This window comes from Schistocerca piceifrons, chromosome 11 (genome assembly GCF_021461385.2).
Source record: "Schistocerca piceifrons isolate TAMUIC-IGC-003096 chromosome 11, iqSchPice1.1, whole genome shotgun sequence".
NCBI classification, from domain to species: Eukaryota; Metazoa; Arthropoda; class Insecta; order Orthoptera; family Acrididae; genus Schistocerca; species Schistocerca piceifrons.
The window spans coordinates 161,271,111-161,286,510 of record NC_060148.1 but is presented as its reverse complement, the minus strand read 5'-3'; the positions used below and the strand labels follow the sequence as shown (position 1 = coordinate 161,286,510).

At 39.7% G+C, this 15,400-nt stretch overlaps 1 protein-coding gene across 1 annotated transcript in view; it reads left to right on the top strand.

Moving 5' to 3' along the window:
- LOC124720058 (zinc finger protein 708-like) overlaps positions 1-12,212 on the top strand; it is a 367,802-nt gene extending 355,590 nt beyond the window's left edge. Inside the window, exon 11 of the mRNA XM_047245325.1 lies at positions 12,129-12,212. Coding sequence (XP_047101281.1) covers positions 12,129-12,151 — 23 coding nt within the window. The 3' untranslated portion in view covers positions 12,152-12,212. The remainder of the gene's footprint in view (positions 1-12,128) is intronic.
- Positions 12,213-15,400: the final 3,188 nt, after the last annotated feature.

Here is a 15,400-nt window from a genome sequence, read left to right as displayed (position 1 = left end):
CTATGAGCCGGACATACATCATGTTGGAAGTACATTGCCATTCTGTCATGCAGTGAAACATTTTGTAGTAACATCAGTAGAACATTACGTAGGAAATCAGCATACATTGCACCATTTAAATTGCCATCGATTATATGGGGGCCAATTATTCTTCCTCCCATAATTCTGCACCATACATTAACCCGCCAAGGTCGCTGATGTTCCACTTGACGCAGACATCGTGGATTTTCTGTTGCCCAATAGTGCATATTATGCCGGTTTACGTTACCACTGTTGGTGCATGACGCTTCGTCGCTAAATAGAACCCGTGCAAAAAATCTGTCATTACCCCGTAATTTCTGTTGTTCCCAGTGGCAGAACTGTATACGACGTTCAAAGTCGTCGCCATGCAATTCCTGGCGCATAGAAATATTGTTAGGGTGCAATCGATGTTGATGTAGCATTCTCAACACCGACGTTTTTGAGATTCCAGATTCTCGCGCAATTTGTCTGCTACTGATGTGCGGATTAGCCGTGACAACAGCTAAAACACCTACTAGGGCATCGTCATTTGTTGCAGGTCGTGGTTGTCGTTTCATATGTGGATGAACACTTCCTGTTTCCTTAAATAACGTAACTATCCGACGAACGGTCCGGACACTTGGATGATGTTGTCCAGGATACCGAGCAGCATACATAGCACACGCCCGTTTGGCATTTTGATCACAATAGCTGTACATCAACAAGATGTCGACCTTTTCCGCAATTGGTAAACGATCCATTTTAACACGGGTAATGTATCACGAAGCAAATACCGTCCGCACTGGCAGAATGTTATGTGATACCACGTACTTATACGTTTGTGACTATTGCAGCACGATCTGTCACAAAGCGAAATAAGTGGTCCAACTAAAACATTCATATTTCCTTACGTACTACACGAATATGTAATAAAAAATGGGAGTTCCTATTTTAAAAAAACGCTGTTGATATCCGTTTGACCTATGGCAGCGCCAACTAGCGGGCCAACCATAGTGCCATCTGGTTTCCCCCATCAAGCTAGACGAGTTTCGTTCTTTGTAGTGTTTCCGTTTGACGTTTATTTCGTGAGATATTTGGCCTGGTCACTATGAATGGACCACCCTGTAGAGGTCCGCTGATTGTTCCAAATTCGATTCTTAACTGTTATATAAATGAATGCACCTATCTCTTGTCTCTTCATGTATTTAATTAAGTACTTTATTTGCCTATTGTGGACAAGAGACCTATGAATCCTAAAGTAAATTTTGATAGTGAAGTGGAAATAGCATGACATCTGATAATAAGTGAAAATATGGTGTTTGTGTTTTTCGTACAAAACTCGGCAAAAGAAAAATATGTATTGCTGTAAAGAAACCATTCAATTAATAGCAGTTACTGGAAAGACACTTTGTTTTTAACGTTTCCAGTTTTCTATTTCACTTCAACGCTGCTTATGAGCTGGTTAAGAAAAACATTCTTCTACTTTAAAACTGTCATTCTCATCTTATAGCAATGTAGTACTGATTAAACCTCGCTTTCACTAGTGTAAATGCGTTCGTAAAAAGTCCATTTCACATGATATAAAATCTTTAGTGCACATAACGCAAAAGTTACAGTCATTTCATGTATCACCACAGTGCGTTTCTCACTTAAAGGAACTTCTAAAGCTTTACAGAGTAACATAGTAACCTCCTGATGATGATGAATAGCAGCCTCTCACATTCTCTTTTAGTGGTACATTATAATTGTAAAACAACTGATCTCTCTAAACTCTTGTCCACTGTATAAGCAATTACTTCCCGTCACACTTTAATCTTTTACGTTATCATTGCTCTCGTTACTTTGCTATTAATATACAGTAACTTAGAATACAGCAAGGCACGCTCCTACTGTAGAAAGCAATTCTTGCGTAAAAAAAAAAAAAAGAAAAGAAACTGCAAAAGAGAGATGGCAAACTAGCCTCAACTGGAGACTGGTTCACATTCTAGCACAATTCGTTTGCACTAGTCAGTCAAAATGACTGACTGAACGACAGAATTATTACTCACAACTGCATCAATAAAATACATTTCTTCCCACAGTGAAATCACTCCTATACAGAATAAAATGTCACATGAAACTCGTTCAAACAAACAATACCTCAGTCCCTTGACCTCAAGGCATACTGAGTATATGCTGACAGCAACTTGTCCTTTTTTTTCCTGCATTTCTGCATAAACTATTTTGAGCTGGACTAAGTGACACTACAGAGGGTGGCAGAGCTTTATCATGATACAGTTGTAACCAGACATAATGTACTACCACTGTATGGTCTGCATTAACAGAAGTTACTCTTATGATCGAAAAAGGGGTTTCGTATTGAGGCATGAATTTCTTAGTCTTCCCTTTCTTAATCATGGGCTTACGAATCAAAAGTAGGTCCCCAGGTTTATACAGAGAAAGCACAGCCACTTTGTTACGTCGTTCATTTTGTTTTCTGGGTTGCTTATATTTATTTTGCTTGATCTCCTTCCGGATAGCCTTGAGGTGACAACTTCTGCCAGATCCGCGACAGACTGGAGTTTATCATGTTAAGATGGGGAGCTCATAGGCCGTCATATACTTCCTCGTAGGATGTATGCCTAGTTGATGCATGTATATGACTATTTTACGCAGAAGTTACATAGGAAACCTACCTGTCCCAGTCATTGAGTGGTTTATGTAGTAAGACAACAGCCGAACTGTTGTTTGATGAACACATTGGCGGTGGCTATTACCTTTTGGATGAAAAGGAGTGTTTCTCTGTTTTTTTTTGTTTCGTAGTAATTTGTACACTTGTAAAAACAGGGTGAATATGAAATTAGTCTTCCATTCAGTCAAAATATTATCAGGACGTCCGAATGATAAAACTTAACTATTAACAAAGGCACTTGTTGCTGTTCCTGTAGTCATATCTGCAACTTGTACTATAATTACATATCTAAGAAAAAATCTGTGATAGATGGGATATATTTATTATTTTGTGTGGTCTGTGGGAACGACCTGACATTGTCTAAGGCAACATTCTGAAACGGGTTTGCAACGTCTGTAGCGTCTAGAAGTGTTTGCAAGGCAAATTAAGTTCCTGGTGGGACTGACCTCTGACAACAAGCAAGTAGTTTTGGATGTACTTCTGAACATTAGTCCGTCTATCTTCCATTCAATGCCGTGTGTCTATTCTGGCATTCATGGTTTTTGTCCATTATGACATGCCTGCAAAGTGCCATGATACTGAGCTATTATACATGCTTGCAACTCTTTCTGCAATTATGACTCTGTTGCTCAGGGGGATTTATGTGTCATGGAATATGATCAACTGCGACAAAATGTGGAAGAGAATTGTACCAGTGACACTGTACATCTCTCAATGCTTCTATTAAAACATTGTCAGTCTGAATCATTTTGACCTTATGGCTCAATGCATCAGTACTCAGGTGTGAACAGCTTGGTTTGTGGCATACGTCATAATCCTTCTTTGATGATTTTTAATGCCCAACGAATCAAATGACTACTGGGGTCCTTTAAACTGAGCCTTTACAAAAGAGCAGTATAATCAGAGACCACAGTGATTTTCTTCTGTAGAAATAACATCTAAAATAGTTGTCTCCGAATTTAAGTGCTAGCAATTATTCCTGACAAAGAATAGCACTTATAGGATATTCGAGGTGTCTGTTCAAAGGATAAAAGGCTTTTCCGAATCAGTATATTAATAATGTGTACCTGTCAAATCATATTTAAGTTTCCTCATAGCCTATTCAATTCCTTCTGTCCGCTAAAGCACTGCAACTTGCTTTAACAACTTAGTTAATCGTTTGAGTGTCATAGCACAATCCATTACCAAAGATGATAATAATTAGTGAGGCCAAGAAAAGTTGCATCTCCTTAACATTAGTGGGCCTGGAAGAGTCTCAACTGGTTTGGATAGCTGTGGATTTGTCTTAACCTCATCTGAACTGATAATATGTCCCAGGTACTTAACCTTTGATTGTGCAGAAAAAACAATTTTAAATTCAAATGTGTAAGCTGTAACCTTGGTAAAACGTACCTCAATCTCACCAAATGTTCCTCAGTACTCCTTGAAAATATGATATCATCCAAATACACTAAAGACGTTGTAGGCTTCAATCATCTTAGTAACAAGTCAGCGTATCTTTGGAAAGTGACAGGCGCATTTGTAAGGCTGAAAGGCATGTGCAAAAACTCATACAACCTTCATGGAACCACAAATGCGGTTTTTAGGTATTCTGGTGCAATCGGAATTTGGTGCTGATTAGAATACATATGAAAGGTAGTAAAATGCTTACAGTTTCCCAGTCTGTCTAATGTTTCGTCGATATGGGGTAGAGGGTAGGTATCAGTGGTAGTTACCTTGTTTACTGCTTGTACGTTAATGCATAGGCGATAGGCTTTCTCTCTACTGATTGCCTTTTTGGGTACCACAACGATAGGAACCTCGCAGGAGTTCGCAGAGGATTGATCTATCCCTGCAACTAGCAGTTGTTGTGTAACATCCTGAACAACAGATTGTAGATAAAATAGGAATCTGTCCGGTTCCGAACCTGTCCCGTTTCTGAGCAAGTGGCCTAATGTCTTAAGTTTGAATTCCGTGTTGTACAATGTCAGTGACTGACATATACTGCTGTTCCTCGAACAGCCAAGCATATTCCTTTAATATCGAGTACAAAAGATTACACTGACACTGGCAAATGTGCTAACTTCTCATAGGCCTGATTTTCAAGTAAGGGCGCTACCGTGCAAATTCTCCTTCTGTCAGCTGCTTCTTGCTCTTACGCTTTAACTTATTTTCTCACTGAAATTATTCCTCAACAACTTCCTGAGCACTAGCAAGTATTGTTCCACGTGTAATATCTATATCACCTTACCGAAAATCATCAATAAATACTGGAGCACAAAACTTCTTTACCAGTCTCTCTATTTTATTTACACTACTTCTCACATGAATCTACGACCTGTATAGAACGTTGTTTAGACTGAGTGTACCAACGAGAAAGTCCAATCTAGGCAGTATTTGGATCGTGAAGTCTGTCCTGTGCCAGGCGCTGATTGTTACCAGTTGTGTAAATTCCAAATGCCCATGTATGTAGTTCTGTTGGAGGTTGTGGAAGAGGCCTCATTCCACAAATTCCTAACGATTGAGGGTCGCGAGTTCCACAGAAATAGCTGCCACACTGAATCGAATAATATGCGTCCCATAATCTTCCACCACTCAGTGCCAGTGTAGGAAATCCTTCTCTAGAATGACACTGAAATCCCTTCTGCTTCTTCTCCCAAGTTTCATAACAAAACCATAGTTCTTACCATGCATCTGCAGGTTTACAGAACATATTCCTGTGGGCAGTATTACTTCTGCTCTTAATCCACTAATGTGCAAGATTTAAGTGCACTCTTATTATTAAGAGAAACAAATAATGCTTTAATTTGAGTTCCTGTGTCTACTGACACTTTGGCAGCTCTTCCTCTGATATTGGCCTTTAAAACTGTTTGTCACCTCATTTACACTTCTGTCTTGGGCTGGATACATTGCCCACATTGCGTGGAGGATGGGTGGTGAGGCCTGATCCCTGACCATTTGCCCAACGTGTACTCACACTTTTTTCTACTATCACGTGGAGAATTCAACTATTGAAGATTCAGTCTCTGATCTTTTGGATAGGCAGTACTTGCATACCAGTGTTTGGAATGCGTACCATTTACAAAAACGTAGCGCAGCTTATTGCTTTGCGACAGAGTAGGGACGAACCTTGCAGTCACCTTGCAAAAAAGTATCAGTCTTACTGCTTCATGTAGTGAAGTAGGTGAGGCCACCTTTGGTTCTCTATATATCTGCAGATTTATTCCACATATGAAGACGTTAATTGTTCTGGCTCTAGCTACCTCAATTAACACGTCATTACATGTGGCGCCCCACCCTAACACATATGTGCCACCTGACACAGCTCATATCTGATCAGCAAACACTTCAAAATATTCATTCAACTTGTGCCTTAAAGTGGATAAATGGTCTCTGTAGTAGCTGACTTCTCATTTGTTGGAGTAGTGCTCTGCTAAATCGTATGCCAGGGCTTCAGAGAAAGGTAATTAAAAATATTGCCAAGGGCTGACCTCAAAGTTCTGTAAGTAGTCCACTGGTTTGAGATCTTAGTATTGAACCCAGTTACATCTGTGACATCCTAGTAGGTGTGTCTGCAGATTCCATGGCGAGACTTAAGGCAAAGGCGAGCGATGTTCTTCCTCAGATGCAGCGTCGGTGCAAGAGCAACAAACTGACTAATGCTGTTCATAGAACCACGTACATACTTCTGAAGGGAAGGCTTTCTCTTAATTGGAATCCTTCCGTGAGGCTTGATGGAATACCTGAAAAACGCAGAACTGCTAGTAGATATTTAGGCTTTCTTCTAGTCGAGAAAAGATACTATCTAGAACACTAAAAATCTGTTACTCAGAAAGCGGCAAAAATTATGCATAATATTGCCTGTGCTGGGACTACTGACTATAAATTACCATTTCATGTGGTATGGTTATATCACGAAGTTAACTTCAACACCATTATGGACGTCACTACCAGCATCTTGACTCATCATCTTAGACTAGGGGGCAACAAAACAATACTGCAACAAATTCAGTGGAGCTCACTGTGCCTTTTGTACTACACCTATAGAGGGTTTATTCGTGATAATTAGGATATGTCTGATGGATATCGTGGTTTGTTATAGGGAAGTGCTGTTTCGGTTAGGGTGTGAGCAATATGATCATGTGTATGAGATCACAGGTATGCATATCATTGATAAAAGACTTTTATGAGCGTCGAAGTTAGATGAATAGATGTCTGATTGGGATGTTAGGAGCACTACAAAGAGTGTGTAACACATATAGTCAAGCATCGGGAACATATTCAAATTGCACAACTAGGTATGGTGCACGAGGTCGAGGGCACGGTCCATATCCCAAAAATCTGCACCTTCTGGGATGTAGTAACACACGAATCTGTAAACGTGGAGAGGAGGATTGTGGTGATCATGTCGTCCTCAGATGCCAGAAGGTTCACCAAGTGCTATGCATGACATATAAAATCTCAACCGATATTGAGGACAGAATAAAAAATTTGGGGGCACTACTTTTCAAGACGACTGCGAGCTTTGCTGATCTTACGAAATTATAATTGGTAGTCTTCTTTCTAATTAGGGGAACAAACTTACGAATGAAATATGGAGTTGGCCGAGGGCTCCTGCACAGCCACTGCCTCACATGGCCCATTTTGAACAAAGATTCCTTAATGCCCAGCCACGTTCAAGGACAAGACAGTGGGCTATAAGGTGTATACTAACGATATAATTGAGATTTTTATGGTAATAATGATCAGTTAGATGAAATGTGTAAGGCGGTTAATAGCCAAAATCCTTATATTAAATATACCGTCGTATTATCATAGGAAGATAAGCCATCCTATTTGGATTTAAACGTCTCTCTGAATGAAAGAAAAATTCTGTTCAGTATTTATGATATGACCACCACAACATATAATTTGACACCAAGTTCTTCTGGACATCCCACGTACCTTAAACACGTTGCCTTTAGAGCAATCCTCTATAGAGTGCAGGAAATTCCGTTGAGCAATAGAGAGACAAGGAGAGATCTAGATACCATTAGACATATGGCCCACGTGAAAGATTATCCTTGGGAGATGGTTAACAAATAGAACTGAATATTGAAAGAGGTGGTACGAAAAAGGGATCAGTGGGTAGTGTCCTCCTTAAGTAGAATGTGGACGATAAGAAGAAGAGATATTGCAAAGTATATTAACGTCGACCAGTTTCAGGTAAGGTGGGTCGGTGGCTGAGAGACTTAAATGTAATAACTGTGTATTTAACATCCAAGAAAAATGGGCAATGGTTTATAGATCATGAAGAACGAGATGCGCAGGCCAGATGAGTGAAGCTTCCATATCAGATGTAGGGAGCACGATGAAATGAATAATCCTGTCAGTAGTTTACTTCCACTTAGTGCTTAATAAACAGAACTTGCAGGTTGTTAGCGAAGATTCAGATATCTCGCACAAGTGCCCTATAGGCCGAACACTGACATCTTGGAAGAAATTGTAATCATGAAATGTAAAATCAAGCGTCCAGAGAGTGATGTTAACAAACTGCGTGAAGGTTTTATGCAATGCTTCGTATCTATATATAACATTTTTGAGGTAGTGTATCCCAGTAGACAAACCTTATTTTATGTAAAAGGTAAGGAATCTCAGTGTTTTGCGTTTATATTTATATTGTTATATATTTTCCATTTACTTCCGCCACGACTTTTTTTTTCTGGAGCTCCCACTAAGGGACTCACATATGTTGATGTGTAATTATATGGACAAGAGAAAGCCATTGGTTTTTTAGCTGTGTTAATGATTTATAGTTCGAGTGCTTTGCTCATCGCGAATTAAATAAGTGTAGTAGGTATTACAGTGGGTTTGAACTCGTTCACCTCAGGATGGTTGACTAGTTCTTATATTATGCATTTGTTGCTTACAGGCTTCCTTGCTGAAGGTTCTCGTTTCTTAATATATTCTTATTCATACATTGATTCCTAATATGTGGTTGTTGTTGTTGTTGTGGTCTTCAGTCCTGAGACTGGTTTGATGCAGCTCTCCATGCTACTCTATCCTGTGCTAGCTTCTTCATCTCCCAGTATCTACTGCAACCTACATCCTTCTGAATCTGCTTAGTGTATTCATCTCTTGGTCTCTCTCTACGATTTTTACCCTCCACGCTGCCCTCCAATGCTAAATTTGTGATCCCTTGATGCCTCAAAACATGTCCTACCAACCGATCCCTTCTTCTAGTCAAGTTGTGCCACAAACTTCTCTTCTCCCCAATCCTATTCAATACCTCCTCATTAGTTACGTGATCTACCCACCTTATCTTCAGCATTCTTCTGTAGCACCACATTTCGAAATCTTCTATTCTCTTCTTGTCCAAACTAGTTATCGTCCATGTTTCACTTCCATACATGGCTACACTCCATACAAATACTTTCAGAAACGACTTCCTGACACTTAAATCTATACTCGATGTTAACAAATTTCTCTTCTTCAGAAACGATTTCCTTGCCATTGCCAGTCTACATTTTATATCTTCTCTACTTCGACCATCATCAGTTATTTTACTCCCTAAATAGCTAAACTCCTTTACTACTTTAAGTGTCTCATTTCCTAATCTAATTCCCTCAGCATCACCCGATTTAATTTGTCTACATTCCATTATCCTCATTTTGCTTTTGTTGATGTTCATCTTGTATCCTCCTTTCAAGACACTGTCCATTCCGTTCAATATGTGGTTATTAGTTGCATTTCAATTGATATTGCCATTGTAACAGTGATCTTAATATGTTGGTGGTTTTGAAAATTTCGTTTAAGGCGTGGGTCCAAGAGGCATTAGCTTCCTGAAAGCTCATACTGGCTACAACTCAGTGACAATCTTATGTCTGTCTTGATACATTGTGGTATCTGACCTTATTAGTGGTGTTACTGCTATTACTAGTACTGTTATGTGGTGGTATCAGATTCTATTATTGGCATTGTAGGAGGTATGTTCACTTACTTCTTATCACATCTGTTAGTGGTGCAATTGGTTTACTACTAGTGTTGCTATATGTAATAATAGTGCATCTTTTGTTAATGGGCGGTTTTAGTGTGTTGGCGATGGTGCTTTTTCACGACATCTTAGATATGATGATAGCAGGGTTACTAGCTTACAGCTTTCACGTGAGATGCTAGCCATTGTGCACTCAGCCTAGTACATTGACCATCACATGACATTTTAATTGTGGTGTTCTGTATGTGCATGAAGGCAGTATTGACAAGTCAGAATCTTTGCATAAAGGGGACATATCATGTATGAACTGACATCTGCCCCTGCAGGCACTTTGTACTGTCTCTTTTTATAATGTCAGTGTGTGGAAGTCTGGTTATTTCACTGTGTGAGAGCACATATCACTGACAAGCCTAACCCATGAGCATGTAAGTTTGTATTGGTTTTATGGATTGTTTGGCCGTGAGTAGCTTATGTTATGATATCAGTGGGCGTGTTTACAATCTTTTATTTATGGGGATCACCTATGTATTATATAGACCTAGTTCTCTGAACGGTTTTCTGTGCAGCCACGAAATATATGAGATGTATTTTCTGCTTGCAGGGCATGTACAAGAGAATCACTATATTTTTCATGTTGGATTAGTTCTGTGTATATTCTGTATGTATTGAGGTAAACGACTCAGTATGTCATTACAATTTTTTTTTGTTTTTGTTAGAGTATCATAGTACACTGACTGAAAAAATCGCGACACCAAGAAAGAGTTGTACGACATAAATGAAAGTTGGTAGGCTTGTTTCCTCATCTGAAAGATGATGTCTATTCACCTTTCGCGCCAGTCACATAAGAGTGGCGTTAGTAGCTCCACTACGAAAATCCATATCAGATTTATTTTAAGTACACGGTGTAATGGTTCAAATGGCTCTGAGCACTATGCGACTTAACTTCTGAGGTCATCAGTCGCCTATAACTTAGAACTAATTAAATCTAACTAACCTAAGGACATCACACACATCCATGCCCAAGGCAGGATTCGAACCTGCAACCGTAGCGGTCGCTCGGTTCCAGACTGTAGCGCCTAGAACCGCACGGCCACTCCGGCCGGCACGGTGTAATGGTCTTGATTATAACTTACCTTTGAGGCTGGACGTCGTGAGCTGATTTTACTCAAGAATGCTTTTAAGGCGACCAATACATCACTGAGTTTGAACAACGTCATGTGACAGCGCTATGAGAAGCTGGATGTTCCTTCTGTGATATTGCTGAAAGACTTGGCAGGGATTGTGCCACTGTACATGATTGGTGATATCGGTGGTCATGGGAATGTATGGTCGTAAGTAGACTGGGCTCCATATTGCTATGTGGCACTAATGAGAGAAAAGATATCATATTTGGCGTATCGCTCTGGGCCATCGTACTGCATCTGCAGTAGAAATACGAGCACCATTTAGCATCACATTGACACAACGAACAGTTACAAATCGGCTACTTCAGTGACAGCTTCGAGCCAGCTGCCTGTAGCATGCGTTTCACTGACCCCAGATCACCGCCATTTGCGACTTCAGCGGTGTCAGCGATATCTCATCGGAGAGCAGGGTGCCGGTCTCTTGTGTTTTCTGATGACAGCTGCTTGTGCCAGTGATAGCTTTGTGTTGGTTAGAAGGTGGCCAGTTGAGGGCCTGCAACCAAACAGTCTGCTTGTTAGACACACAGGACCTACAGCTGGAGTTATGGGCAAGGGTTTGTTTTCATATGACAGCAAGAGCACTCTCATGGTTATCACACACCACATAACTGCAAATCTGTACGTCAGGCTGTTGAGTTGATTTGTTGTGCTGCCATTTATGTACAGCGTTTCAAGGAGTGTCTTCCAACAGGATAACGCTCGCTCACATAGCACTGTTGCAATCCAATGTGCCCTACAGTGTGTTGATATGTTGCCTTGGTGTGCACAATCAGCAGATCTGTCTCCAGTCGACCACATATGGGACATTATTGGACGACAACTCCAGTGTCACGTACAATAGTAATAACCAACCCTGTATTGATCGACCAAGTGCAACAGGTATCGAACTCCATCCCAGAGACTGGCAAATGACACCTGTACAACACAATATGTGCATGTTTGCTTGCTTGCATTCAACATTTAGGCGGTTATGGTGGTTATTAATGTACTAGCATTTCATATCCACAATGGATTTTGTTGCACTTACATTAACCTGTGATCTAGCAATATTAATAAATATGCTATCTAGATATATGTATTCCTGAAATTTCAATAGCCTACATTAATTATTTTTAGGTGTTATAATTTTTTCTATCAGCTTATGTTTGATCATCACATTTAGTAGTAATTTTTATTTAATTAAACATGAATAACATTTACATTTTATTGTTTTTGTTCTTGCAATGTAATACTGTCTGCTATCTCAAGTATTACAGTAAGTTTTAGCTATTTAAATAATGTTGATCTGATTGTTACTTTTGGTGTCTTTCTTTGTTCACAGATAATAATAAATTTTGGCTGTGACTTTGAGTTGAACTGAATAGATTTTTGTAAATTTTTTTAATGTAGTTTCGTTACATTATGGTGCACAGTTATTTATTCACATATTTTTGCTTCAATGCTTGTTAATACAACACTACCAGTGAGTAGTGCACTTCAGTAATAAGACAAATGTAAGTTGTTTTCTCAGCAATGTCATGTTGAAACAATAAATATAATCATAAGTTTTTGGGTAAAAAGAAACGCAACCCCTAACTCATACACTTCCAATGCAACAACTAACTATGAATGTTAAATTTTGCCTCATAACTCTTCAATCCCCCCAAGAACCATGGACCATGCTGTTGGTGGGGAGGCTTCCGTGCCTCAACAATACAGATAGCCATACCGTAGGTGCAACCACAATGGAGGGGTATCTGTTGAGAAGCCAGACAAACGTGTGGTTCCTGAACAGGGGCATCTGCCTTTTCAGTAGTTGAAGGGGCAACAGTCTGGATGATTGACTGATCTGGCCTTGTAACACTAACCAAAACGACCTTGCTGTTGTGGTACTGCGAATGGCTGAAAGCAAGGGGAAACTACAGCTGTAATTTTTCCCAAGGGCTTGCAACTTTACTGTATGATTAAATGATGATGGCATCCTCTTGGGTAAAGTATTCCAGAGGTAAAATAGTCCCCCATTCGGATCTCTGGGCGGGGACTACTCAAGAGGACGTCATTATCAGGAGAAAGAAAACTGGCGTTCTATGGATCGGAGCATGCAATGTCGGATTCCTTAACCAGGCAGGTAGGTTAGAAAATTTAAAAGGGAAATGGATAGGTTAAAGTTAGATATAGTGGGAATTAGTGAAGTTCGTGGAAGGAGGAACAAGACTTTTGTTCAGGTGAATACAGGGTTATAAATATAAAATCAAATAGGGGTAATGCAGGAGTAGGTTTAATAATGAATAAAAAATAGGCGTGTGGGTAAGCTACTAGAAACAGCATAGTGAACGCATTATTGTGGCCAAGATAGACACGAAGCCCCCGTCTACTACAGTAGTACAAGTTTATATGCCAACTAGCTCTGCAGATGATGAAGAAATTGATGATATGTATGATGAGATAAAAGAAATTATTTAGGTAGTGAAGGGAGACGAAAATTTAATACTCATGGGTGACTGGAATTCAACAGTAGGAAAAGGAAGAGAAGGAAACGTAGTAGGAGATTATGGATTAGGGCTAAGAAATGAAAGAGCAAACCGCCTGGTCGAATTTTGCACAGAGCATAACTTAATCATAGCTAACACTTGGTTCAGGAATCGTGAAAGAAGGTTGTATACATGGAAGAATCCTGGAGATACTAGAAAGTTTCAGATACATTATATTTAGGAACTAGATTTTAAATTATAAGACATTTCCAGGGGCAGATGTGGACTCTGACCACAATCTATTGGTTATGAACTGTAGATTAAAACTGAAGAAACTGCAAAAAGGTGGGAATTTAAGGAGATGGGACCTGGATAAACTGAAAGTACCAGAGGTTGCACAGAGTTTCAGGGAGAGCATAAGGGAACAATTGACAGGAATGGGGGAAAGAAAAACTGTAGAAGAAGAATGGGTAGCTTTGAGGAATGAAATAGTGAAGGCAGCAGAGGATCAAGTAGGTAAAAAGACGAGGGCTAGTAGAAATCCTCAGATAACAGAAGATATACCGAATTTAATTGATGAAAGGAGAAAATACAAAAATGCAGTAAATGAAGCAGGCAAAAAGGAATACAAACATCTCAAAAATGAGATTGACAGGAAGTGCAAAATGGCTACGCAGGGATGGCTAGAGGACAAATGTAAGGATGTAGAGGCTTATCTCACGAAGGGTAAGATAGATACTGCCTACAGGAAAATTAAAGAGACCTTTGGAGAAAAAGAGAACCACTTGCATGAATATCAAGAGCTCAGATGAAAACCCAATTCTAAGCAAAGAAGTGAAAGCAGAAAGGTGGAAGGAGTATATAGAGGGTCTATACAGGGGCGATGTTCTTGAGGACAATATTATGGAAGTGGAAGAGGATGTAGATGATGATGAAATGGGAGATGTGATACTGCGTGAAGAGTTTGACAGAGCACTGAAAGACCTAAGTCGAAACAAGGCTCCAGGAGCAGACAACATTCCATTATAACTACTGACAGCCTTGGGTGAGCCAGTCCCGACAAAACTCTACCATCTGATGACCAAGATGTATGAGACAGGCAAAATTCCCTTAGACTTCAAGAAGAGTATAATAATTCCAATCCCAAAGAAAGCAGGTGTTGGCAGATGTGAAAATCACCGAATTATCAGTTTAATAAGTCACAGTTGCGAAATACTAACACGAATTCTTTGCAGACGAATGGAAAAACTGGTAGAAGCCGACCTTGGGGAAGATCAGTTTCGATTCCGTAGAAATGTTGGAGCACGTGAGGCTGACCCTATGACTTATCTTAGAAGAAAGATTAAGGAAAGGCAAACCTACGTTTCTAGCATTTGTAGACTTACAGAAAGCTTTTGACAATGTTGACTGGAATACTCTCTTTCAAATTCTGAAGGTGGCAGGGGTAAAATACAGGGAGCGAAAACCTATTTACAATTTGTACAGAAACCAGGTGGCAGTTATAAGAGTCGAGGGACATGAAAGGGAAGCAGTGGTTGGGAAGGGAGTAAGACAGGGTTGTAGCCTCTCCCCGATGTTGTTCAATCTGTATATTGAGCAAGCAGTAAAGGAAAGAAAAGAAAAATTCGGAGTAGGTATTAAAATTCATGGAGTAGAAATAAATACTTTGAGGTTCGCCGATGACATTGTAATTCTGTCAGAGACAGCAAAGGACTTGGAAGAGCAGTTGAATGGAATGGACAGTGTCTTGAAAGGAGGATATAAGATGAACATCAACAAAAGCAAAACAAGGATAATGGAATGTAGTCTAATTAAGTCGGGTGATGCTGAGGGAATTAGATTAGGAAATGAGGCACTTAAAGTAGTAAAGGAGTTTTGCTATTTGGGGAGCAAAATAACTGATGATGGTCGAAGTAGAGAGGATATAAAATGTAGGCTGGCAATGGCAAGGAAAGCGTTTCTGAAGAAGAGAAATTTGTTAACATTGAGTACTGATTTGTCAGGAAGTCGTTTCTGAAAGTATTTGTATGGAGTGTAGCCATGTATGGAAGTGAAATATGGACGATAAATAGTTTAGACAAGAAGAGAATAGAAGGTTTCGAAATGTGGTGCTACAGAAGAATGCTGGAGATTAGATGGGTAG